At 55.0% G+C, this 24,423-nt stretch overlaps 3 protein-coding genes across 3 annotated transcripts; 1 reads left to right on the top strand and 2 right to left on the bottom strand.

Moving 5' to 3' along the window:
* Positions 1-1,968: 1,968 nt before the first annotated feature.
* COX5A (cytochrome c oxidase subunit 5A) lies at positions 1,969-7,612 on the bottom strand. The gene is made up of 5 exons (XM_084267845.1): positions 7,400-7,612; positions 4,600-4,716; positions 3,632-3,753; positions 2,790-2,912; positions 1,969-2,120 (listed from the first exon to the last, which is right to left on the bottom strand). The coding sequence occupies exons 1-4, from the start codon at positions 7,479-7,481 to the stop codon at positions 2,799-2,801; spliced, it is 435 nt and encodes a 144-aa protein (XP_084123971.1). The 5' UTR covers positions 7,482-7,612; the 3' UTR covers positions 1,969-2,120; positions 2,790-2,798.
* A 2,160-nt stretch (positions 7,613-9,772) lies between these two features.
* On the bottom strand, positions 9,773-10,423 carry RPP25 (ribonuclease P/MRP subunit p25; the record flags this gene model as incomplete). Its single annotated transcript, XM_084268001.1, has 1 exon — positions 9,773-10,423. The coding sequence occupies one exon, from the start codon at positions 10,421-10,423 to the stop codon at positions 9,773-9,775; it is 651 nt and encodes a 216-aa protein (XP_084124127.1).
* A 1,580-nt stretch (positions 10,424-12,003) lies between these two features.
* SCAMP5 (secretory carrier membrane protein 5) lies at positions 12,004-22,035 on the top strand (the record flags this gene model as incomplete). Its single annotated transcript, XM_084267898.1, has 8 exons — positions 12,004-12,033; positions 12,735-12,805; positions 15,783-15,988; positions 18,074-18,202; positions 20,011-20,167; positions 20,897-20,998; positions 21,208-21,325; positions 21,449-22,035. 8 exons carry the CDS (start codon positions 12,004-12,006, stop codon positions 21,641-21,643), a joined length of 1,008 nt encoding a protein of 335 aa, XP_084124024.1. The 3' UTR covers positions 21,644-22,035.
* Between the last annotated feature and the right edge of the window lie 2,388 nt (positions 22,036-24,423).

Genomic DNA, 24,423 nt, shown 5'->3' with positions numbered 1-24,423 from the left:
CAACATACTAGTGAAAAGGACAGAGAAAACTGCAATTAGCCATCTCGATATGAACAATTTCTCAGTGCTCCTAATTTCAACAAATCTGATGAAATGCAGTGTTTAAAGCTATTCCAGCTGACTAAGGAAAGATACACATCCTTACGTAGGAAGTGAAGTATTTATTTCATTCAACCTTTATCAGCCATTTCCTTAGCATAAAAGGGGGTACTGCAAGAAATGCACAGCAGGTACAGATTGTACCTCTTCAGGATTCAGGGAAGCACCTTTATTTTATTTTAAAACATGGCAGCAAGTGCAGCTAAGCCACACTCCATAGAGCTACCACAACCAACAAAAACAACCACCACAACCACATCAAACAGTTACATTTCAGATGATGCTGCGGACAGGCCCTTGCTGTTCTTGCCACCGACTGTCATCTCAACCTCAGCAAGAAAGGGCCCTGACTTCCTCACAAATACCCTTTTAAGGTTGGGTCAGTCAGCAACTTAGGAACACCCACCTAATACTTATCTGCACCTGAGGCCTTTCTTCAGGGCTGCAGGAGAAATGAAGGTGCCTTTACATCCATCCCGGCAAAACCAGAAAGGAAAGCCTTTCCGCACAGGCAAGCAAGCAGAAAGAAACAGGGAGAGGGAGAGAGAGCACCAGCCGCAGGCACTGCGTGGGCTGCCTCCCTTCTTCACTGCTAAGAGAGGCTTGTCCCGCTCCGCCCGCCGGCCCTGCCCGCTGCGGTCCCGCCACCTCCACCGCCCCCCGCCGCCATGACCGCTCCGCGCCCCGCCCCCAGCTCCGCTCCGCCAACGGGAACGCGAGGTGGCCGAGCCCAGCCAATGGGAAGCGGGGAGGTGGTGCGCCCCCCCCTGCCGCGCATGCGGAGTGTGCTGTGGGCCGCCAAGGCCTCAGCTCCCCCCGAGGGACCTTCCCGCCCTGTTCCCAGCCTCCCTCAGCCCGGGGTCAGCCGGGCAGGGAACCTGGGGCCAATCCTCCTCCTCCTCCTCCTCATGCCCGCATCCGCGCGTCCCGGTGACGTGGGGGTATAGGATCACGATTACATTTGTAGTGTAGTATAGTTACAGGATCACGATTATCTTTGCAGTGTGGTATAGTGAGGGGGGGCAGCTCCTGCTTGGCTGGGTGATCATGTGGAACAGCTTGTGGAGGAGAAAGAAGCCTGGTTTCTTCTTTTCATAACAAAGGGCTTGTGAAAGTCTCACACTATCTTGAAGGAAAGATAAAGGGCAGGAATTTGAGAGCAGGATGACATCCACCACTGATACATCACCTCCTTGCCAAAGAAACTCCCAAGGACGTGAATTATGTCCATAAATCTCCTTAACAAGGACATAAATTAGCTCAAACCGGTAAGAACACTGCAAGTTTGCAAGACCCTCACATTCCAGGCAAAAGGTGAAAAGCACATCATGAGGAGGACTCCTGCCCTTCCTCCCGAGGAGCACCGAAGACCCTCGCCCACAGTTTTTGGAAAGATCTGTGCAAGTGCAAAGGACCGATGAGCTAATTAGCATGAGAAGCGAGAGTGGGCAGGTTTAGGTAATGAATACGTATAGGTGTTAATAGAGTATTTATTGCTTCATTGTATAAATACAGGATGGGTTTGCTACTTCAGGTGTGCAGGTCTGTGGTGGAGCTATTCCCTGTGCACCCAGTGCTGAATAAACATACCTACTTTATAACTTCCGAGTGATAGAGTCTATTTCCCTTCATCACTGGGGGGTCTCCTTCCCCACCCCAGGCCACCCCCTTACCTTTCCTTTCCCTTCTCCAAAGCAGAGCCAGGTGCCCAGGAAAAACTGTGACAGAGGCTCTGCCAAGCGAGTGCGTCCTTATCCCAAGCTTTTCCCACTCATTCCCTTCAGCTGAGCCCGTTCCCAGTGTGTTCCTTCCTTCCTCCCACCCACCCCTCCCTCCTTCTCCCATTAAAGAAGCCACAAGAGCCGCCAGCACAGTCATTCCAGGTTTCTCTTTATTAGGTCCAACTCCCCATCACACACGCTGTGACTCAAAGGAAGAAGTTCTTTGCAAACAAGGGAATATTTTTTAACATTTGTGGCTCCGGGAGACGGTGGCACCAGTACAACGCTGGAGTAACGTGCCTTGAACAGAGAAAGAAGAAATAAAACAGGGAAAAGTTAAAAGCAGCAGCCTCAAAACTTTGCAGAGTTTCAAAGGAGTTCTTCCCATCGCTCATTTTCACACTCAGAGCCCCGTTTAATCCTGCTCGGCCCCCAAAACACAGTTCTCTTCCCCAGTGTGGCTCAGGACCCCCCTTTGCACCAAAAAGTTTTAATCTGGCTTCAGTTTAGCTGTTTTTAAGCTGAGAAGAGACTCAGCTCTTGAAGAGACAAGAAAGCAAGTGGCTTTCCAAGGCCCCTGAAATGATCTGTGCAGGCTAAGGGATGTTCTGCACACCGAGTGGTTAAGGCCTGGCTCGGCTCCAGCTGATCTGGTTATTCTGTAAACCAGGGACCCTCCAAATTAGTGCTTAATTACAGAATACAGAGGCTATCTTAAGCATAACACGAAGAAGCTTCAGTGTTTCTGTGCGACAACCCAAAGTGGGGCCCATTTTGTAACACAAGCTTGTAATTAGCGTCTCCCGGGTTTCTAAAGCAGCGAGACCATGATGATAACACAAAAGTTTGGGCATTCCTAGAGGAAAACATCCCACCAGCCTTCCACAGACCCATGGTGAGGAGGAAGAGAAGAGTTCTAGGGTACTGGAATCCCACACCAAGACTCTGGGAAGCGACAGCATCGCTTACCAGTAATGTTTATGCTTTATCCAGGCCCAGTTCCTCTGGAGTGGAGATTCCCAGTTCACTCAAAGTTGGCCTAAGTTCCTGGATAACGTAAGGATAGATTTCCTTGTGAGGTCCTGCCTTGTCCTAGATGGAAAAGGAAACAGAATGAAGGTGATATCAGGACAAAGAAAAATAAAACCAGCTTTTGGCCAGACCTGAGAGAGGAAAACAAGTAACTCACTTGGAATCTAGGGGGGAAAAATCATCCCTGAGCAATATTTCAGATGGGCTGCTGGAAGATCATTATTTTGCCCCTAAGTTTTGATAAACTGACTTGTCCCACCGGGGGAAAAAAAAAAAAAAAGGAATAAGGAAAACATGTGAAGATTCATCCATTGGTCTCACATCTCTCAAACAACTGGAGGAGTTTCGGTTCTCTGGATGAGCGTGGAAATAGCAACCCAAGAAGCAGCCTGTTGCTGAGTAGGGTGTGAAACGAGTGGATTTCCCCAGCTAGCAGCAAAGACCTGCATGCCAGGGGTGGCAAACCTCCCCCCCACCACTCCCCAAACCAGTATGAAGAGCTGCCTTCGCTCAAGGTATTTCCAGTAATTAATTAAAGGAAGAAAAATCCTCAGAGTCAGCGTTGGGAAAGGCCAAGGCGACTCTCAAAGCTGCGCTGCCGAGCTCCCCCGCCTCTAAACAATCATTTCCAGCCACCTGCTCATCAACCATTCCAGCAGCAGGAAACAGGGGTTTCCCCTCACCGCTGCTAAAAGAGGCGAGGCAAGAGAGGGAGGATGAAAATAAAACCCAACCCAAAGCTCCTGGGCCTCTCAGCGCTGAGAAGGTGCGACACTCACCTTTACAACTTCTAAGATGCGGACGGCGCTGGCGAAGTCGTTTAACCGTCTGCACGCCCGCAGAGCCGCGTCGATGATTTTGGGTTCGGGAACCAGGTCGTAACCCACGAGCGTGTTGATGCCTGGGGATGATGGAAGGAAGCATCAGTGAAAGAAAAACCTGCTGGTTTTATTTAGCTCCAGCCCACGCAAGGATTAAGCGTTGCCACACCACTGGCCACCATCAGGAGCTGACCGCGACTCTCACTGCTATTCCGGGGAGCCGTACACCCAAGCCAGGGGGTTTCTGTTGCTCCTCTCCCTCTCGCTGTCGCTCACTAGTGTAACATTTTAATATCTGAAGCAGGTGTTTTTGTGAAATCCCAGCAGGATGGTTTCATCCACGCTCCCAAAAGGAGCTGTGTGTTATGGAGCAGGGAAGGAAACCCAACAACTTCGTTCCTGTGGGTTTAATGAAACCAGAACTTGAGCTGGTGCCTATTCCTCTCCTTTCCCAAGGGGACAAAACCCTGGTACTGCTGCAGCAATCCCTCTGGCTGTTACACAAACACATTTATAAGCTCTAATGTGGACACTTTTAATAGAGGCTGGTAACTCCACAGCAAAAAAACAACTGGAGGTGGCTGGACAGGGAGTTATGGCCAAGCCATTAAGTCTGAGTCTGAAGAAAAAGGTGTGTGGTCGCTCACTAAGCGATAGCAGAGCTCAAGTACACTTCCCTCAGAGCAAACTTTGCTCTCCCTCCCAGCCAGGCGTTACATTTTGTGCTCTGGGGCGTTATTACAGAGCCTGGACTCCCACTGCACTGCTCTCCCTCCCTCGGACTGCCGCAGTTCCTCCCAACCTGGCTGGTTGGTGAGGCATCAGGGTTTCCTCGATTCCCTATGTGCTCTCCTGCAAAGCTGTTATATTCTGGTGGCAAAACTCTTCTGAAGTGGTTTATTTACTTCCCATTTCACACAACCTACCTTTCCTGAGCTCCCAGGCATCGATATCTGGCTTGTTGAAATACGTCACCCAGCGAGCATCGAATTCTTCATCTGACTCTTGTGACCCGTGGGAGTAGCAGCGGGCTTGCAGGACAGCTGAGCACAAGAAGAAAGGAAAAAGCTTTGAGCAAACAGAAAATAACTGGACTTCGGTCCCAACCAAGAGACCAAAAGCCATAAAACATCGATTTCACTCGCTAGGGTGAGTCTGGGTCTGTCCTCAGCCTGGATAAATACGGCTTATTAAACACCGGCTGGGGCAGAGCATCTGTTTTCCCTTCTACATCACAAAGTGTTCCTCGAGAGCAGCTTTCTGGGGTCCCTGTTTCTGAGAGATACAGGAATTTTCCCTCTTCCTGGAGTCGAGCAAGCAAGAGAAACTTAACACGTGCTCCCAAGTTGCACAGTTGTTCTGGTCCCCACGTCCAACCCTTCTCAAAGCCATGGGATGTGGCCGTGTGGTGAGTTTAGATGCACAAATCAGTTTTCCAGGGGCATTCTTTCCAGAAATAAACCCCTCTGTCCTATTAATTGCACCAGCAATACGCTGGGTTATTCTGGATTAAGCTCCCACTATAAACGGATGAGTCCAGAGCGATGAGCTGTGGGTCTTGGGTCCCATCACTGTTTCAGTGCTGATGGAGGCTTGGTTCCAAAGGAATCCATGTAAAAGCACCTTGCTGGGTTAAAGCTCCAAAATTGGACAGAGCCAGTCACTTTGCCTTTCTTAACCTGGCTCCAACCCCTCACAGCAACAAAGTTTTCAGCTGAACAGGAGCTCCCACTCTCCAAACTGGGTTGCCTTCTGGCATCCTTCCCAGCCCTGAAAGTCAACGGCACAAACCACACCTCTCCTAAGAAGCCTCATCAGAATGCAATCCAGATTTTTAACTAACATCTCAGCTGCAATTCCTGTTTATGCAATGCATCCCAAAGCATGAGGGTATTTTCAGTCTACGTTGGTAAGTAAAAGGAGGGGTTGAGACAGAGTTACAGTATTCTTCTGTTGTTCTGCAAGGAGATTCCGTGTCCCCTCAAGAGACCTTTGACCCCTGCTTGCTCCATTAAAGAATCCCTCCCTAAATGCTCCTGTGCCTGGAGCTCAAAGCTTAGGCTGAAGCTCTCCCAACACCACACTGAAGTCAAAACACTGGCTTCTTTCCACTGAATGCCAACAAAACCACTCCCTGTAATCTTAAGTGAAGGAAGGACTGGGTTGGACTAAAAGGATCCTGGATAAAAATAAAAAGGCCACAAGAATTTGAACTCTGGACTTCCAGGATGTGTTTGTTAATTGCTACCACCTTTCTTTGGTGCCCTTTGTTTTCCAGCTGGACATTTACATTGATATGCTGGGCTGGAAGCAGGTCCTGGGCTCCCAGACTCTGCTCGGAAGCGCCGCAGGAGCCAGCTGGGTGTCTCGAGTTTCCCTGGGGTCCATCAAGGTCACAGTCACACACGTGACACTCAAATCCCACCAACCCATCCACACAGAGATTCCCAGCTCAAGGAAGGAGCAGAGTGCAGATGTTTGTGAGTTTTTAAGTGAACTTCACAAGCTTCAAGAGCCCGAGCCGCCTAAAATCATGTAATATTACACAAAGGCACGTTGAATCCCACCCCAGTGCCAGAATGTGGCAGCTTTCCCCTCTAAGGAATACAGAGGGAAGCAGCACGCATCACGAGGAGCATTAGCTTACCAAAAAAGCCCAGGGATATGTGCTCATGACCTCAACCTACACGTGCACGAGGCGAGCGCAGCGCGTTAGAGCTGCCGAAACACAAAGCCCTGAAGCCACCCAGAAAGGTGACAGGGATCAGGAAGGGTAAAGTGGGGCGGTTGTATTACAAGACCTTGGGAAAGAAAAGAGGAAGAACACAGAGCCTGCTCATTAGCAAAGGGCCTGAAGCCGCAAGGGAAACAGTAACACGGGGGAGAGCATGACAGCGAAGAACTGTCAGGGGGTTTATGATTAAAAAAGGGGGCATTTGAAGCAGCATCCAGGAAATCCTCAGTGTGCAAAGGGAATGCTGCCTGGCTATTTACTCAGTGTTGCTGTAAAACACAGCAATCTGCCCTCACGTCCTGGTGTGTGACAGGAGAGGCAGATGCCAGTCTCTGAGCCTTTCAAAGGCACCTGTTAATTAGCTGTTGGCTACTAATGGTGCCGCACAGGCACCGCCTTCCCCGCAGGCTCGGTATTTCAGCTCGGCGGGCTGCACTCACACTGGCTGCCGCTGGTTTTCTTCATCTGCCTATTAATGGGAGGGGAGTTAATAAGGAAAAGGTGACAAGCGGGAGCAGGACTGGCCGGCCCTCAGCGCCCCCGGGGCCGGGGGGAGGCTCCGTGACATCCCCCCGGGGCCCGGGCCGAGCTTCCTTCCCGGTTGCAGAGGTCACCACCGACCTCGGTCAATGTCACCTTCGCGGGAGACCCAGGGGAAAAGAGCCGCCGGTCCTCCCGCTACAGCCCCGGGAAGGGGGCGCGGTGTCGCAGGAGAAGCGGCGGGGCCGGTCCCGGCGGGAGGGTCCCCGGGGAGGAAGCGGGGGAGGAGGCGGCGGGCGGGCCCGGCGGAGGCGGCGCGGCCTAGGCCGCAAGTGCGGCCTGCCCTCGAGTGACGGCGGCGGGTCATTACAAGGACACGGCGCCGCCGGCCAGGCCGGGCCAGGCCGAGCCCCGCCGCCGAACCCTCCCCGGGGCTGGGTTTCCCGGTACCGAACCGAGCCGGGGCGCGCAGGGATCGGGACTATGCGGAGAGACAGCGAACGGCCTCTCACCTGCGGGACCGGCGGGCCGGCGGACGGCGGCGCGGAAGCCGGAGACGGCGCAGCGGCGGATGAGGGCGGCGGCACCCAGCATGGCGGCGGGGAAGGCAGCACCGGGCGGCGGGGACAGGGGGAGGGAGGCGGAGCGCGCCGCTCGCTCGGCCGCTCGCTCCGGCTACCGGACGGCGCACGCTGCGGGAGCGGAGGGGCGGGGAGGGGCGGGGCGGCTACGGCGGCGCCGCAGGGACACACCGCTCCGCGGCGGGAGGGCGGGAAAGCGGAGGGGGGGCGGGGCTTAGCGCGGCCTCCGAGGGGAGGTGCCGGCCGCCATTTTGTGGCGGGGAGGGGGCGGGGCTGTGCCGCCTCAGGGGGCGGGGTGCGCGGGGTGGTGAGGGGCCACCGATAGCCATGGTCATTCACGGCGTCTCAGGGGTTGGGACCTCGGGGAAGCGAGGGGTGAACCTTCCCTCTCTCCCTGCTTGGTGATCGCCCCTTGCCACCAAATCTGGCAAGGGGAAACTTGCCTCACTTCTTCCCCGGGGAGTGAGGGGAAAATGGGACCTGACTGCAGCATCCAACAGCTCTCCGAGGCTCTGGCACCCAACATCACGCCTTCACCCCTAAACCGCTCAGACACCGACCACAAGGTGCCACCTCCAGCCCTGGGTGCCAGGAGGAGGGTAGGGCCGGTATCATGAGAGGCAGGGTCAGGCTCACAAAAATAACCCTAAAAATGGTTCTTTGCCTCACAACCATCATGATAACTTTTCTCACCATGTCCCCTTAGCACTGTAGGGAACTGGACAGCACCATGCTGTTTTAAATGCTTTGTATTTGGGGTTGCAGGTATTATTTGTTAGCTGCTTTACACATCCTTGGTGCACAGCCAACAAAGTACAAAACCCCCAGGCTGCCTCCAAGATCGGAAATTGCCTGTGTATGAAATCAATTAAAAATAAGGGCTGTTAATTCCCATCTGTGGGGCTGAGGCAGGTTTTTATGCTCCAAACAGAGCATTTACAGAGGGGTTTGTTAATTAGCAGAACTTTCAGTACATTGTAGGGTGGGAACATATATGGGGCACCTGAGTGGTGTTTGCACTGGAGAGAGAAGCTTGGGAAAAGCATCCCTGGGGTCACAGAGCCCAAAGCTTTCCCAGCCCCCCCCCCCCAAATAAATCTTTTTTGAAAAAAGAAATGAATATTCAGCTAAACAGCAGCAGATAAGTGAAGAAATCTGCAGCAGGGCAGATAAGCACAAGCCTCTGGCCCAGAGGAGCAGCTGCCTGCTGAGGGAAGATAACAAGGTCATCGCCAGACAAAACAGCCTCCTGCTTCCTCCTCCTCTTCCTCACTGCTTTCATTCCTCCTCCCAGCCGAGGAAAGCGCCTGCCAAGCAAGCCCTGCACAGAAGGGGATGTAAGATGGGGAGAAAGCAGCTGCAGCCAGATCATCTCTCCCTGCTAGCTGTGGGGAAGGGTATGTTCATTAATACAGATTTAATTCACCCTGCAGTGCCTGGGACAGGCTGCACAGGAGAGAATGGTCCCCAGCCCATCCCACCTTGGGATAGGGTTTGGACAAAACCCCCTTATCCTGGCTCAGCATCAGCAGCAATCCCACCCTCGCTGTACCAGGGGCTATAGCACAGCTGATTACACACACACACACACACACATACATATTTCAACTGTTTCTAAAGAGCTTTTTATTTTTGTTCATTTCATTTTACCTCTGGAAGCAGCGAGGATTTCACTCTGAAGGACTTTCCCAGCAAGCCAGCCCACAACCCCAAAACAGTCCTGTGCCAGGCGCCACATCCAGCTACACCAAGAGCCCACCACCCCCCAGCTCCTAAAATCAGGACTTCACCCCAGCTCCGGACCCTGCACAAAGACCCGAGCGACTGATGCGGTAAGACCAAGGGGTTTTGTTTTATTTTGCTTCCACTGTCCCACAGCAGCACAGGACTGTCCTGCTTGTTTGGGTGTTTTATTTGGGATGAATCACAGCATTAATAAACCTCACCAGGTGTAACTGCAGCAGTTTTGATAATGAAGATATTTACTCCAAGGGGCTTGGAGTTCTCCCCACCATACACCACCCTACCCCCCCAGGCCTGTAACCAAAAGCTGGCAGGTTTAACCCGTTCACCCTCATCCCAAATCTGGGGCCATGTTGCCCCCCCCCCCCCCCCCCCCCGCCACCAGCAAGCCCTCATGCACAGGGGTCACCTGGAGCAGCAGCATGGTGGGGGGAGCCTGCAGCACACCAGTGACACCCCCACCACCACCTTTATCCACAGCAAAGCAACTAAAATGACCCCCCCAAGTTTCTCCAGCGTACAGTCTCCTGCCTATACTGGTCAGGGCAGGAGGTAGTGGGGTCAGTGGTGGCAGTCTGTCTGGTGGTCCACAGTCCCCAAGCCCCTGGGGCTGTCAGGTACCTGTACCTGCAACTTCTTGGTCAGCAGCTTCTCACAGGGAGGTGGCAGGGGTCGCTTCAGCCCTGTGCTGGAAGAGCTGGATGTGTCTTCTCCCACCTCACTGAGCTGTGTCCCCAACCCATGCTGGGGCTCTGGGGGCTGGTAGCCCGTCTGGTTGGGATCCAGGGGATCTCGGGAGAGGAGGATGCAGATGGAGGGAACATTCTTGTGGACTGTCAGGTTCTGTGCCTGGCCATCAGGCAACGGGTCCTGGTTCTGCCAAACCTCCAGCACGGTTTTGTAGCGTACCTTGGTGACCTGGTGAAGACCTCCCAGCTTCCGCTTCATGATCTCCACACAGGTGATGGTCTTGGTGACCGCCCTGCCGCAGCCGCTGAAGACGATCTGCCGACTGCCCTTCAGCTCCATCTGGGCCATGGCAAAGTTCATCAGGTTCCTGATCTTGCTGCCCTCCTTTACTTTCATCTCCACCACATCTGGGGGCAGGTCAGGGAAGGGCAACGGGCTCTCCTCCTCCGATGTCCTCACCTTTCGGAAGTTCTCCATCCGGGACTGGGTGACGGGCTTGGCTCTCCCTCTTTCAGCAGCCATCCTCCACCCTTTTCCAAGGGATCTGCTGGGGCTCCTAGCCCCCCAGGACCATGGCAGGGCTAACTCCACAGCCTTCCAGCCCAGCCTGTGGAAGGGCTGAGTTTAACCTTCCACCCCTGGGACCTCCAGCCCCTTCCCCTCTCCTCACCCAGGGCTGGCTGCAGAGGACCCAGCAGCAGGCTCTGTGGATGTTCTGGAGGCTGTCCCCCTGAGGGGTCAGGGCTGCAAGATGCCCTGGATGCCCCCAGTCACTCCCAGCAGGGACAACAGCTGCCTCCGGCTCTCGGTGATGCTTGGGCTCCTCCGCTCCCACTGCAGCACTCGCTTCTGCTGCTCTTTGCTTCATTCTGGACTTCAGCAGCCCCCAGAGCTGTTCTGTGTAATTAGCAGATCCTCCCCCTCTCCCTCCCCTTCCTCCCCTCCTCCTCCTCCCCTTACTCAGCCTCCCATCCCAGCACCCTGCCTTCATCCTTCATCCTTGGCTGGCACTGAGAGCTAGGGAAGGCAAAGGGGAAGGCAGGGACCTCCAGTCCCTGTCCGGGAGCACGCAGGGAGGGAAGGGAAAGAGAGAAGGTGGAAGGCAGAGAGAGAAGCTCACTCTTGCCTTCATGATGCTCCTGGAGTACTGCCCCCTTAAAGAGAACCTGGTCCCTTCTCTCAGTGCTTGCTCAGCTCAAGGACGCCAAGAGATAACTGCGAATGTCAGCAGAGCATGAGCAGCCAGCCTGCCTCCCTGCCTCCGTGCCTGCCTACCCCCGGCAGCATTCCCAGAGGGACGGGGGAGTCCCAGCCAGGCAGTGCCCAGGGACAGCACAGATGTGCAGGAGGTGCTTTGGGAAAGCCTCAGCTCAACCCTCACTAGCCATCAGAGAATCGCTTGGGACCCACCACCAGGAAATAGCCTGGCAGATGGCAGCATCGCTGACATGCCCGGCTGCCTGTCAAGTGGCTGTGGCATGCACTGAGCATGCCAGGGCTCTGCTCCCCCCAGTCACCCCACAGCCTCAGCCCTGGCTCTGCCTGCAGGAAAACCTCTCCCCATCCCAAGAGCCCCGAGGAGCAGATGTCACAGCAGAGCTGATTTTCACGGGTGACTTCCTTCCTCCCTCCTTTCCTCTCTCTCCGCATTCCCAACATGGAGCTACCCCCCACAGGCTCACCATCCTATTTACTGACAAAACATCCTGGGAAATGCCTACTGCAGGTTGGAACTCCCCCTGCTCTGCCCCCATCCCTTCCCCAGGCAGAGGCCGTGTCCCTGCCCCGGGCTGGCCCTCTGCCTGTGCCCGTCACCCCCAGCCTCCCACCCTGCTGGCCAGGGGATCATTGCACAGTGGAAAGACACGCCGAGTATTGACTTGCAGTCAAATCTTATCGGCCTCTGGAGGCCCCTGGATTGTTTTCACTCCAAGCAGGGCTTGATAAAAATACATAAATAAATCAATCCGATGCCTACAGAGGTGAAGGCAGGATGCAGCTGTAACCCTCCTGGCCAGGGCAGAGCCTTGTATCCCTGTGGTCCCCACGCAGATTTCCATGGGGTTCCAACCACCACATCAGGGTCCTGGGGTCCACAGGCGATGGCAGGACAGCACCGGTGCCTCACCCATGTGGGATGGGATGTTCCACTTAAGAGCAGTGTCCTGCCACTCTGGAAGACACAAGGGGATGGGAACAGCTTTTCCCCACGAGGCCCCTTTGGTGCAGAGAGGGAAACTGAGGCAGGGCACACAATGCTTACCCCCAGCAGCGGATTCAGACTTTGAGCATTGAGTCCCACCCGGCGCTCTGCGGTAGCGAGCATGCCCAGTCACTGCGGTTCCACCATCAGTCCCTCACTCCTATGAGACAAAACATCAGCTTTTCCCCCTTTCTGCTCAGAGACTGTTTGTGGCATCTCTGCAGCAGGTGCCCAGCTCTGTCCTCAGGCAGGCAGGGGTGGATTAAGCCTTTCAGGGAAACTGCTGTCTTTGGAAGAGGCTAAAACCCTGAGAAAATAATCAGGGAGGATTTTAGCAACCATTCACAGAGCACACGCAATCCAGGGAGCCGGGTGTGCAAACAGGCACCGGCAACACAGGAAGCTTCCATGGCCACCCAAGGCCAGCAGCACCGGGCCCGCAGCCAGATGACTCCCTGGCACTGAGAGAACCACCCAACCCTTCCTTCCTGGCCCAAGACCAGCTCCTACCACCCTTGGCCCATTTTTTGTGGCATCAGGGTACCTTCCCCTCCCATCGGGTGATGGAAGCGGCAGCAGCTTCTTCTCCCCCACCTCTAATGGCTGTTTAACAGACTCTGCTTATCGCAGCCTCCAAAATGGAGGCAGGCAAAGAATAACCACAGCCAAGCCTTTCTCCTGCCCTCCAAAGGCTGCGGAAGGTTTGCTCCCCCCAAAGCAGAGACTGGCAGGGGGGGAGTAATGACAGGGTCTTGCTTTTCCTCTGCAGTGCTTAAAATGTAAATGAAATTCATTATTAGCAACTCTGTTGCTAATTACCATCTGAAGCCATTCATTAGCCTGTCAGCTTATTTGTTGGAGGATAACAGAGTGGATTGGTTATTGCAAGTGAAGGAATAGCTGAAGTGAGCTCAGCCGCAGCAAACAGCAGGGTGGGAGAGGGAAGAGAGCAGGCATGGGGGGGACACAAAGGCACAGGCAGCCCCAGCCATGGGGGACTCTGGAAGAAAACCATTGGGAAAGAGAATGGGGAGTCATTTAAGAATGGAGAAGCAGCAGATGGTAAAGGCAGAAATGGAGAGCGAATTAGGAGTGGAGCAGTTACACAAACATCTGTCCTCCCTGAGCACCCACTCTGCTCACACTGGAACCAGTTTCCTCCTCCCTCTTCCCATCACAGTTAATCTCTGAGCATCCCACCTCCCAGCGGCCTGCAGTGCAGGGGGGGTCCCATCCCTCGTGCCTGGCTCTGACCCCAAGAGGTGAAAGCTTGGAAAGGCCAGGTGGGAAAAGAAGGGGGAAGCAGTAGGGATGGAGAGAACTTCAGGAAGGGCACAGAGACAAGACTGACAACGGTCAGTTCCCCCAGGAAAGCCACTCCAGAAGCATATTCCTAAGGGAGAGCAGGGCAGCTAGAGAGGAACAGTAACCCAAGCCCCTGTCCTCCACCTGCCCTCTCTATATTTTCTTTCACCTGAAGCATCCCTGTACAGAAGCAGGGTGGAAAAATGAAGCATCTGATACAAGGAAAGTCTCAGTGCCACCACCCATCTCTGCGTCACATCTGCCCAGCTCAGGTCACAGGCTCTCATCACATTGCAATCTGCAGCAAGCTGATGCCTGAGCTATTGCAGCCTAGGGTGTGTGTGGGGGGTGCAGATAGACCCCCAAAACATGGCAGGGATACCCTGTTGCAGTCCTAACTAAGAGAGTGAGAGCTACTGTTCCTACAGGGATGTAATTACAGGGGCTCTCTCAAGGTGCCAGAGGAACCCTAGGAGCACCCTAAGGTGATACAGCTCTCTACTAACCAAGCTAAAAAACACCCCCCTTATACAAGTAGGAAACAGCATCACTCAAGACAGCTCACCTTAAAGCAGCAAGCTGTAAAGGAAAGGTGGGGGTAGGGGAGGGTATCCCCTTTTTAGGGTAAGCCCCTTTATAAGTACCATGAATACCAGGACCTTGAGAGGGCCCTGTGGGCCTTAATAAACCCTCATGATGTGACCAGCTCCACCTGGGACTCCCCACCCACATCCCGCCCACGGTGTGGGAACCCTATTTAAGCTGAGCCCAGGGGCCTTAGTCTTAGTTGTGTTGGGTCTGTGGGCTAGTTGTAGTTAGCTTTAAGCTTTGGCTGGGTTCTAGCTCATAGCTTGACCTTGCATCTGACCTGTAGTTTAAATTTAGGCTCTTCTAACTTCTGTTTGAGCGGGGCTCATTGTTAAACTTGGCTATCTTTTCCAGCATGCCCTGCTGAGGTAGCATGGAGCAGGCATTGGGCAGTGAGGCTTGCCCTTGGCTGTGTGTTCTTCCTTAGCTCCCTGTGAGTAAGGGGAGTACACGTTTATCTAACTCCTGAACCTCTTGCAAAGTCTGCAGGTGGATAGGAGCACAGTGGTGCTGAGAGTGAGGAGCGGCTCTGCAGCGGGGTGCTTCCAAAGTCTCAGTGAGAAGGGGAGGTGCTGGAGGACCAAAGAACCAGGTATGGACTAAGTTTAAGCGAGAGAAAGGTCAAGAAATAAGGGGTACAAAGCAGTTCCTGAGGCCCTGTGCCTGAGGGAGGGTTCTGTGGGGAAATTGGGACTGAGATGAGGCTCCTCCTCCCCAGGGAGCAGGGCTGGGGCTTGTGGTCACCCCGAAATCCCGGGGGTGCTCAGTGCCTGTGGGCAGGGCAGTGCAGGCAGAGCCAGTGCAGTGCTCCAGGTCTCAGAGCACCCCCGTGAGGCCTCTCGTGTGGGTGAGCAGTGGTGCTTGGCTGGAGTGGGGGGTTCCATATCTGTATCCCCTTCTCCCCTTGTGTTCTTCCCCTCACTCTCCTCTCACACATGGGATGGAGCTGGATGCCCTGCTCTGCTCAGGGGCCAAGACCCAGAGGGTGCTTTGGGTGGACAGCTGGGCACTCAGATACGGCGTCACATGTGACATGCCTGTCTTCCTGCTTCCCTCTATTTTACCATCTGTGAAACAGGCATTTTCCCCATTTCTGCCAAGTTTCCTTCCTAGCATCCCCACAGAGCGATGCTCTTCATCTACTGAGGGTCTTTGGTGCCTGGGGTGCCTTTATTTTTGTGCATGAAGCACTCTGCTTCCCTCACCTTCCCATCTTCCCATGGTGGGACATGATCCTCACTGACCCTCCATGCCCTGTAAGGACATGATAGTGTGCTGGGTCCCAAGAAGGATGGTTTAGTTATGAAATAAGCCGGTTTCCTGATGCTGTGCTGAGGCAGGGGGTCTGAACAGGGCTCCTTGCAGTGGCACTGGGAACGAGAGGCACTTCTTAGGGCCCCTTCATCTTGCTTTGGGCTGATGTAGGGTTAATGTCCCTGTGCCAGCCCACCTGGGAGTCCATGCAGCCCCTTCCCCTTGCATCCCAGCCGAGGCGTTGCCTTCTCTGCACACCGGGGGCAGCGCTGGGTGCGAGGCAGACCGCTGTGGGACCCCTGGCAGGGTGATGGGGCAGAAGGGACCTTCTTGCTGGGGGGGGGGAACCCCTAAATTGGACCCTGTCGGCTCCCGTTGACCTCCTGGGTACAGGTAGCCTGCGCTAGCCCCGGGCCTGCCGCGATCTGCCCCCCGCGGAAGGTCCCCTCCGTCCCATAGAGCCCAGGCAGGGGTCGCTGCCCTCCCATAGAGCCCCCCAGACCCTACCGGAGCTCCGCCCCCTTCCGGTAGCCCCGCCCCTCCCCGCCGGCGGCACCAGGACCCTGGACAGCAGCCGCCACCGCTCTCGCGAGATCTCGCCGCTGCTCTTACCCCGGCCGGCGGCGGCGCCACCGTAGTCTCGCGAGAAAGCGGCCGCTGCGGCAGGAGCAGCGCCGGGCGGGCGGCCGCCGCCACCACCCGCCGCGGGACGGCTCGGGTCGCGCCACGCCGCGCCGGTGAGTCCCGGGGCCGGGGGCAAGAGGGGACCTGCTACAGCGGGGAGCGGTCAGATGCTCCCCCCCAACACCCGTTGCGGGGGCGACCGCCTTTCGCACGGACACCGGCCCCCCCTTACCCCCCCTTACCTCCTGGCAGCCCGCTCCCGGCGGGGGTGCGCGGCGCTGTGGCGGTCACGGAGACCCCCGCTCCCCCGTGGGTGCTGAACCCGGGACCCTGAGTGAAAGCCGCCCTTCTCTCGCCGGGCTGTTGCTGGGGGGCCCGAGCCTGGGGTAGGGTCGGATTGTGGGGGGGGGAGGGAGGCAGTAGGGTTGCGAGGGACACGCAGCCCTGCTCCCGTGGAAACCCGCGGGCAATGATCCTCCCCGGGCCCAGCCTCGCTTGTCCTCCCCAAACCCACCCTGGGCAGCCAGAGGGGATGTCGGGGCTTCTCCATATACTGTTGCCTTGCAAACCTCCTGCTTCAATTGCATAAAAAAAATCACGGGCCGAATTTTACAGAATCCCCGTGGTTTTGGAAGGCTTTTGCAGCGCCGAGGCAGGTGTCAGGTTGGGGGACACGCCTGGCCGTGTGTCACGGCTCCCAGCACACGTGCACGGGGGCTGAGGCGCTGCCTGGGGAGACGTCAGCCGTGCTGGCAGTATTTATAGCACTGGAGGGATGGAGACATCCGTGGGCTGCTGTCGGATGTTGGGAGACAGCACGCTGGCAAACCGTGGGGGTTTGCTGTGCCTGGCCGGTGTCTTTGATACAGGGTGATGGATGTAGAGGGGTGCTGCCTTGGCTGAGGCCCCCTCCCAAATCCTCTGAGCGCTGACAGTGGGACCCCACGTTGTGGGAAATGTGTTTGCTGCTACCATTCCTCTGCCTGAGATGACCCTGAGAGGGCACATCCTGCAGGCAGGTGGGGATGTGCATAGCAGCCATCTTCATGCTTCTATCTTAACTCTCAGCTTTTCATTTTTTGCTTTAATCTTGCATAATTATTGCTGCTGGGACAGGGCATGGGATGGGGTCTCTCCTGGGATGCTGAGCTCCCCCCTCTCCCACCTGCACGATACCAAAGGTGCCAAATGACATGAGTAATTGTTAAGCCACTGCTCAAGTGACTCATTAGTGACACTCAGCACTGATTTATTTTTTTCCAGCTGATATTTTCAGCTGATGTCTCTGCTTCCTTTTGGCCTGGTTTCCTGCTTGGGCTTGCAGAGATGGGAGGCTGTGATACTGTCAGGAGACAGCCAGGTAGTTCCCTGTGCTGGAACACTTTGCAAAAAGATAAAATTAATAATTAAAAAGAAACTGTTTGGGGTCAGGTAATGAACTTCATGCAGGTGTGGGTAGTTTAAAACCCTTTGGTGGGGCTGCATGCCTCCCATCCGGCCTGGCTCTCTCCTGGGGCTGGATGTAGGTCAGTCAGGAGTGGGAGGTTAAGCCCGTGCCCTGTCCCACATCGTTAGATCTTCTCTTAATCTTCTGCCTTAACCGGTGCGTAAGCGTTTTGCCGGAGGAGCTGGGATTTGTTCTGCCCCTAGCCAGGTGCCAGCAGTAAGCCTGGACATGTGAAGGCTGTAGAGCAAAGTGTCTGAGTAAATAAAGCAAACTGCTCCGTGACCATCTTGTCCTTGAGCTATTTTGGAGCTGGGGGAAGGTGAAAGCTCTTTGGGGAGGTACCTGACCACCTTGTATCACTCTTTCTCTTGTTTTCCTCCAGTTTATTAAAGCTTCTGGGTTGGTTTCCCCCACACGCTACGTTTCTGTGGAGCAAAGAAGTTGAGCGTTTGCCAGCATGGCAGGTATGGGGTGGGGGCTGCTTCTGAAGCCCACCTGGGGCATTACTGGCTGTAATGTCAGCTTGTTAGAGGGGTTGCAGGTGTCCCCACTTGCAGGCTCCATGTGGCCAGCAAGGGTTAACTTGCCTTGATGCATGTGAGGGGTTGGTGATGGTTACGGGAGGGAAGTTCTTAATTCCTGTGTGAAACTTGCCAATCCTTGGGACTAAAAATACCTGAGTTTAGGAAGCTTTTTGCTTTACATTCAGCCCTGTGCAGTGCCCGATGTTGGTTAAAACATTTTATTGCAGAAAAAGTGAACAACTTCCCTCCCCTGCCCAAGTTCATCCCCTTGAAGCCATGTTTCTACCAGGACTTCGATGCAGAGATCCCGCCGCAGCACCGTACCATGGCCAAGCGGCTCTACTACCTCTGGATGCGTGAGTGGCTGAGCAGGGGTGGGCTCGGGTGGGTTTGTGTTTGCCTCTCTGAAGGTTGCTCCTCTGGAAAGCACCAGTTCAAAGAGCAGCAGAGCAAGATCAGGGGAAGCCCTTTGGCCCCTCCAGGCCTTGGTGTCTCATGTTCAGACCCTTTGGGGATGGGATGAAGGATGCAGCATTCCATGGGCTTCAGCCCATGATGATAAAGGTGTGTCACTGGCTCAGCAACCGAGGGCTCTTGGTGACCTTGATGTCCCACTGGAGGCTGCTGTGAGGAGACAGCTCAACACCTGTGTGTCCTCCTCAGAAAGGATTTACTCCCCCTTTCCCATCTTGCTCATCAGCTGGCCTTGTCCCCCCAGGAGAGCTGCCAAGCCTCTGCTGGCCTCCTTTAGCAGCTGGGCCAGAGAAGGCATTTCTCTGCCACCCCAAGCTCCTCCTGAGCCTTTCAGCAGCGGCCTGAGGCCAAGATGCCACTTGGACTGGAGGCCCAGGATTCCTGCTCCCCAAAACAGGGGAGCTGAGGGCTTCCCCCAAAGTCAGGTCTTGCCTGTTCCTCCTGCATGCCTCTGTGTGCCGTGCTGTGCTAACAGAGCTGTCGCCATCTTCTAACTCTTCAAACTAGCGTGGATCTCTCTCTTCCCAACCCTGGGGGGACAGATTGTACCCAGACACATATGGGAGTGTTACTGAACGTGATGCTGTGTGCAGCTCAGGGTGAGCTGGCACTCTCACTTGTATATTTTATTTAGGAGAGCTTAGTTCCTCAATCAGGTGTTTTGCCTGAACTTTGGAAGCATAACAGTGCCTGGGGAGTGTCCTGCACTTCCGAGGCGGGTCATGAGGAGCTGAGGTGGCACCAGGGAGGTCAGGTGTTTCTGCTTTTGGGAACTGTGTCCTGTTAGGAAGGGGACCCTAGGTTAACTTCCCTCACAGTGTCAGGAGGGTTAGCATAGATTTTCTGTGAAGAGGGAGGAAAAACTAAGCTGTCCTTCCCTGAGGAAACTGTCTTAGGGGTGTTAAAGCCCCTCCCCACCTCAATCTGGCTGTTCTCGCTCTGCTTAATTTAACAGAGCTTGGTTCTTACTCCAACCTCTCCCACAGCACCAGCTCTCTGAGCTAGTTGGCTGTGTGTTGCTCTGTTTCCAGAGCTCCTCTCTGGATCATTTTCTCCCCAACTCCCCCGCAAACACAGAGAGGCTGAAAGGTCCCCTCAGTGTTCAGGGGTTGGGGGGAGGGGGCTTTAAGGAGCAGCGAGCCCCCTGAGCTCAGCCTGACCAACTGAGCTCCCTTTCTTGCCAGCTGCAGCTCTCAGGCAGGCGGTGGTGGGAGGGATTTAATTCCTGTTAGAATAATGAATCATTCTCAAAAACTCGGAGGCGTCAGAATGCAGATCAGCCTTCTCTGCTTTGTCCTGTGTCTGCAGAGCTGGGCTTCATAGTAGTAACCCTTGTGTCCTGTAACCCCAAGCAGAGGTGGGAGAAGTGCCCTGGTCAGCTGACAAGGCGTGGAGGGCAGGGAGTTCAGGACTTGGGCTCTCAGCTCAGGGAACTCACATGTTCCTCAGCGGAACTGTAGCTGGTGACAAGCAAAAAAACCCCTTGTCCTGCTGCTGGGCTGAGGTTACAGCCCCTTTTGGCTGAGCCAGCTGAATTGCAGCGATGTTCAGGGAGATCTGGCTAGGGTAACGCGCTGCTGGCCAGTCCTGCATGGGCATCCCTGGGGTCAGGGGGGTCTCTCGTGTCGCACCAGCATCCTCGTGTACGTGCTACTCTGCTCCCTCTGTGTGTGTGTGTGTGTGTTTGCAGTGAACAGCATCACCTTGGCGGTGAATCTCGTTGGCTGCCTCGCATGGCTGATTGGAGGCGGCGGAGCTGTTAATTTTGGACTGGCAATTCTCTGGCTCATTCTCTTTACGCCCTGCTCCTATGTCTGCTGGTTTAGACCTATTTACAAAGCTTTCAAGTAAGTGGTCACACTGGAGCCTGGCTTATCACGGTTGTCTCTTTCTTTCTTTTCTTCCTCTCCCAAACAGTTAGTGCTTAGCTTGGGCCATTGCCTGAGTATTTGGGGGAATTTCTGCTCTTTCTGTCCAACCCTTTAGCTTTTCGTTTTGAACCTTCCAACCAAGGGTGTTTGGGATTTCCCAGAGGGCCAAAGCCCCGTTGTGTGCCTCCGTACAGCATCAGGGTAATGGTGAGGATGCAGTTGGGGTGCCCACTTTCCTTCCCTCCCACCCATCCTTGAGGCTTCTTTTATACCTTACCACGAGCTCTCAAGGTGCTTGCTGCTGAGGTTGATACCTGGTGCAGTATCCCCAAATCTAAAAAAATTGAGGGTGTAGTTCTGGGGATGTGTGTGGGAGGTTTTGTCCAGTGGTGGGGTGTTACAAGCCAAGAGCTGTGTCTGAACATGGATACCCTCTTGCCTGATGCGCAGAGCTGGCCAAGCTGTGGGGAGGGTCTGATGCCCTGTGACTTTCCCAGGTGACCCTTCACCACCCTCAGTCCCCTTGCCTGTAGTTCCACTCCTGCAGCCCACAGGCAGCTCCACTTCTCACCACCCTCTTGGTAAACCACAGCTGCTTCTGCCCGAAAGGGGTCCGAGAAGTGGGAGCATCTCCCTTCCCTTGCAGTGCAGTGGGGATGGCTGCGTAGGGAGTGCAGTAGGGAGTGACTGAGCCTTCTCTTGCAGGACAGACAGCTCCTTCAGCTTCATGGCCTTCTTCTTCACCTTCATGGCCCAGCTGGTGATCAGCATTATCCAGGCAGTGGGAATCCCTGGCTGGGGTGTCTGGTAAGGAAGAAGATGCTGCTGCCGTGTTGGGTGCAGTGACAGTCACTGTTGAGCTGCTGCTGTGTCTGCCCATGGTGCTTTTGTAGCATCCTTCTCCTTGGGGAAGAAGGTTCGAGGAGCCAGGGGAGGGATGCCATTGGGCTGGGGTGTGTGTATCCAGACAGGAAATCCCCAGGCTGCCTAACAGCCTGACTGTTTTCATCTTGCAGCGGCTGGATTGCAGCGATTTCCTTCTTCGGGACCAACGTGGGGTCGGCCGTGGTGATGCTGATCCCCACCGTGCTGTTCACGGGGATGGCAGTCTTCTCCTTCATCGCTCTCACTATGGTACGGGAAGAGAGGAGGGGATGCCACCTTGTTTTGGGGAGCCCTTGCCCCTTACCCTGGAGGGTCAGCTCCAGCTGCAGTCGCTCAGCGCCTCTGGATTTTTCTTTCTCCAACCTGCTGCAGGTCCATAAGTTTTACCGGGGGAGCGGGGGAAGCTTCAGCAAAGCCCAAGAGGAGTGGACCACGGGGGCCTGGAAGAACCCCCACGTCCAACAGGCAGCACAGAACGCGGCGATGGGAGCGGCGCAGGGGGCCATGATGCAGCACGAGACGCAGTATTCAGCCACCCCCAACTACACCTACTCCAACGAGATGTGAGCAGCAGGACTCTGTCCTTGGGAGAAAGATCTTGGGGGTGGGGGGGGAAGAGAGGAGGAAGAAGAAGGCTGAGCCGAGTTTCTGCAGCTATTCCAGAGAGTCGGAGTGTATCCTACCGGTGGTTCTTTTCCTGTTCTCTGTAACGAGATTGTTTTGGGATTTTTTTTTTTCTTTTATTTCTCCCCCTGTTCTTTGTCTTGAGCCGTTTTTCTCCTTTGATTTTTCCACTCTGAAGAGGCTGTGACTCGCCCAGCAGGGCTCTCCTCGTGCGTGGTAGTAAGTGTGCGTTCCCATGTCGTCTTTTTCCCCTGTGCAATAGTGTGTGGTGGTGGTGGTTATTCTTTTTTAATTACCGTGGTGATAGGTGTATGTTAGAACTACATCAGCCAAAATAAACCAACCCAAAAAAAGGGAAAGATTAAAAATAGCAACCAGCACCCATCTCCCCTCTTGGAACAAGCCCTGAGCCACAGGTTTGTGATGTGTGTGAGGTGCTTTGGGGTGGTTCTTGTTTGTCCAGCCACTTGCCGCTGTCTCAGCAAGGGCAATTGATCCTGGGAATTCTCCCTTTTGTTTCTTCTGCTTTTTAACTAGCAGGTGGCTGGCTGATTTAAGCACTTAAACCCAAAACCCCACCCTGAATCCTGCTGTTGATATGCTAGAGAGACTCCTAATCTTGATATGCCAAGAGAGTCCTAATCCACACCCTAGCTCAGGATCCACAACTTCTGTGTGTGGTGGTGCAAAGGAGTAGCTTACATTTGGATGTGGGAGACCAGTATCAGTGTGGGACTGCTGGCTGCAGCCCTGGCACACTGTGTGTGCTTGTGCTGGGGAGTGAGGACAGGCTTTTCCCTGTGGGGTGCGACCATCCCATTGGAGATCCTGCATCCTGAATCTGTTTGGGGTTGGTTTGGGGTTTGTTGGGTTTTTTTTTTTTGTTTGGAAAGGTTTCTATTTTGAAAAGCAGCTATAAAACTGGCAGGGAGTTTCTCAGAGGAACTGTTCTTGGCCAAAGCTCAGGGTGGGATCTTAATGCATGTGACCAGGCCTGTTGACCATGTAAACAGCGAGCTCAAGATTTGTCCCCATTGGCTTTCAAGGCAGGCACTAGTTCCAGGCTCTCCTAGGAAACCTCTAGGCCAGTGGGAAGAATTCCTGCTCACTTGCTTTTCTAAAAAGCGCAGTGAACTGTATCTGGTGTGTTTTCCTGGAGTAGAAATGTGCCCCAAATCCCTGCCCAGGTTAGGGGATGTAAATAAATCCTGCACCTTAGTGGGAGGCAGCTGAGCTCAGACTACCACCTCTTGCTTGGGCTGCAGCAGCCAGGGAAAGGTGGCTGACGGACCTGGGAAAAGCTCTGTGTTTAAATGGGAGCCAATGGATGCAGGAACAGGGAAAGTTTCCTCCTGAGAGATGCTTTTCAGCCTCTAAATGCACTTTAAATACAGCCAGTTTTGGGGTTTTTTTCCTCCCACATCCTAGAAAAACAGCCCAAACAGAATCCTGGTGTGCCACTAGCCTGAGCTGCACCTGTCCCCAGCCCCTGGGATGCTGTGTGTCTGTGACTCCTTCCCCTGAGGACCTTCTCCTTTCCAGCAAAGCCCACCAGGAATAATTCCCTCGTTATTTTCTAAGGGCATCACCGGAGTCATTCCGCAGTAGGCAGTGGTCTCCTGCCAAGAGGAAAACGCAGCTAACGATCAAATGCCTCTGTGTGTGTGTAAATATGTGTATGAAATGTATGGAGAGAAGCAGCAACCCTTCCCTGAGCTGGTTCTGTCCCTAATCAGGTTTGAATATTGTGCGGTCCTTTCATCGCTAGGCTCAACTTAGCTCTGCCAAACCACGTGCTGTCACCCGTGTCTGAGAAATGATGGATTTCAGTGACTTCACCTTTTGCATTCACTCTTAATAAGATGCATAAATAATAACTGTAACGAGCTCTAACAGCCCTTGCTTCAGCATCTAACCCTCCTCTCTGGTGCGTCTCTGAACCCTCTGAGTGCTGACCCCTGGAATGAGCCCTGCTGGCTCCAGCCCTCCTGCCCCACCAGCCGGGCAGGATACCTACTGCCCCTTGTCCTGGCTCTTGCTGTGCTTATTCTGAACCCTGTGGCTGTGAGGGGTTGACTGATGTGTTGCTGGAGCCCCCCACCATGGGGGCGGGGGGAAGCTGGTGCTTGGGTGCTGCCAGGGCTGGGGGAGGGGGTGTCTCTGGCCCAGGGGGGGGATCAAGGGGTTTTACTCAAGAGGTGGATCATCCCAGAGCTGGCTGGGGAGAGCCCTCTTGCCTTTCCCGCTGCTGAGAGCACCGCGGAGGGGGCTCTGTAGTACCCCAGGGAGGCTCTGCGGCCCTCCGAGGGCCTCTGTGGCTCCCCGCCCCGCTCTCCCTCCGCCAGGCAGGGTCTCACCGCCGCCCCCCAAGCCTCCAGGGAGGATGGGGCAGCTGCCCCCGCCCTCAGCCCCCGGGACCCCCGCCCTGCGCCCCGCAGCGAGCCTTCCCTTCTCCCCCCGAGCCGCCCCTGCCGGGCTCCCGCTGCCCCTGGGGGTGGGGGCAACACCCGCGCGTCCCCCCCGCCCCCGGCCTGCGCGGCGGGAAAACGGGCCGGTCAGGAAGCGCCGCCTCAGCGCGCATGCGCAAAGGCAGGAGGGAGGGAGAAACCGACTATATTTCCCACAATGCCCTTCGTCTTCCGGCGCGCGGAAGGGTCACGCCGTCGTTGCCAGGCGACGGCGGGCACCCAGAGGCCAGGCCCGGGCGGGAGTAGGCCGCGGCC

The sequence above is a fragment of the Gallinula chloropus genome, assembly GCF_964237585.1.
Source record: "Gallinula chloropus genome assembly, chromosome: 9".
NCBI lineage: Eukaryota > Metazoa > Chordata > Aves > Gruiformes > Rallidae > Gallinula > Gallinula chloropus.
Note: the sequence above shows the minus strand (reverse complement) of the source record. Positions and strands in the feature narration are given on the sequence as shown.

Coding starts and splice junctions, on each gene's coding strand:
- COX5A (XM_084267845.1), bottom strand. CDS start 7,481: ATGCTGGGTGCCGCCGCCCTCATCCGCCGCTGCGCCGTCTCCGGCTTC. Junction 4,717..7,399: donor CCGGCCCGCCGGTCCCGCAG/GTGAGAGGCCGT, acceptor TCTTGTGCTCAG/CTGTCCTGCAAGCCCGCTGC. Junction 3,754..4,599: donor TGCCTGGGAGCTCAGGAAAG/GTAGGTTGTGTG, acceptor CATCATCCCCAG/GCATCAACACGCTCGTGGGT.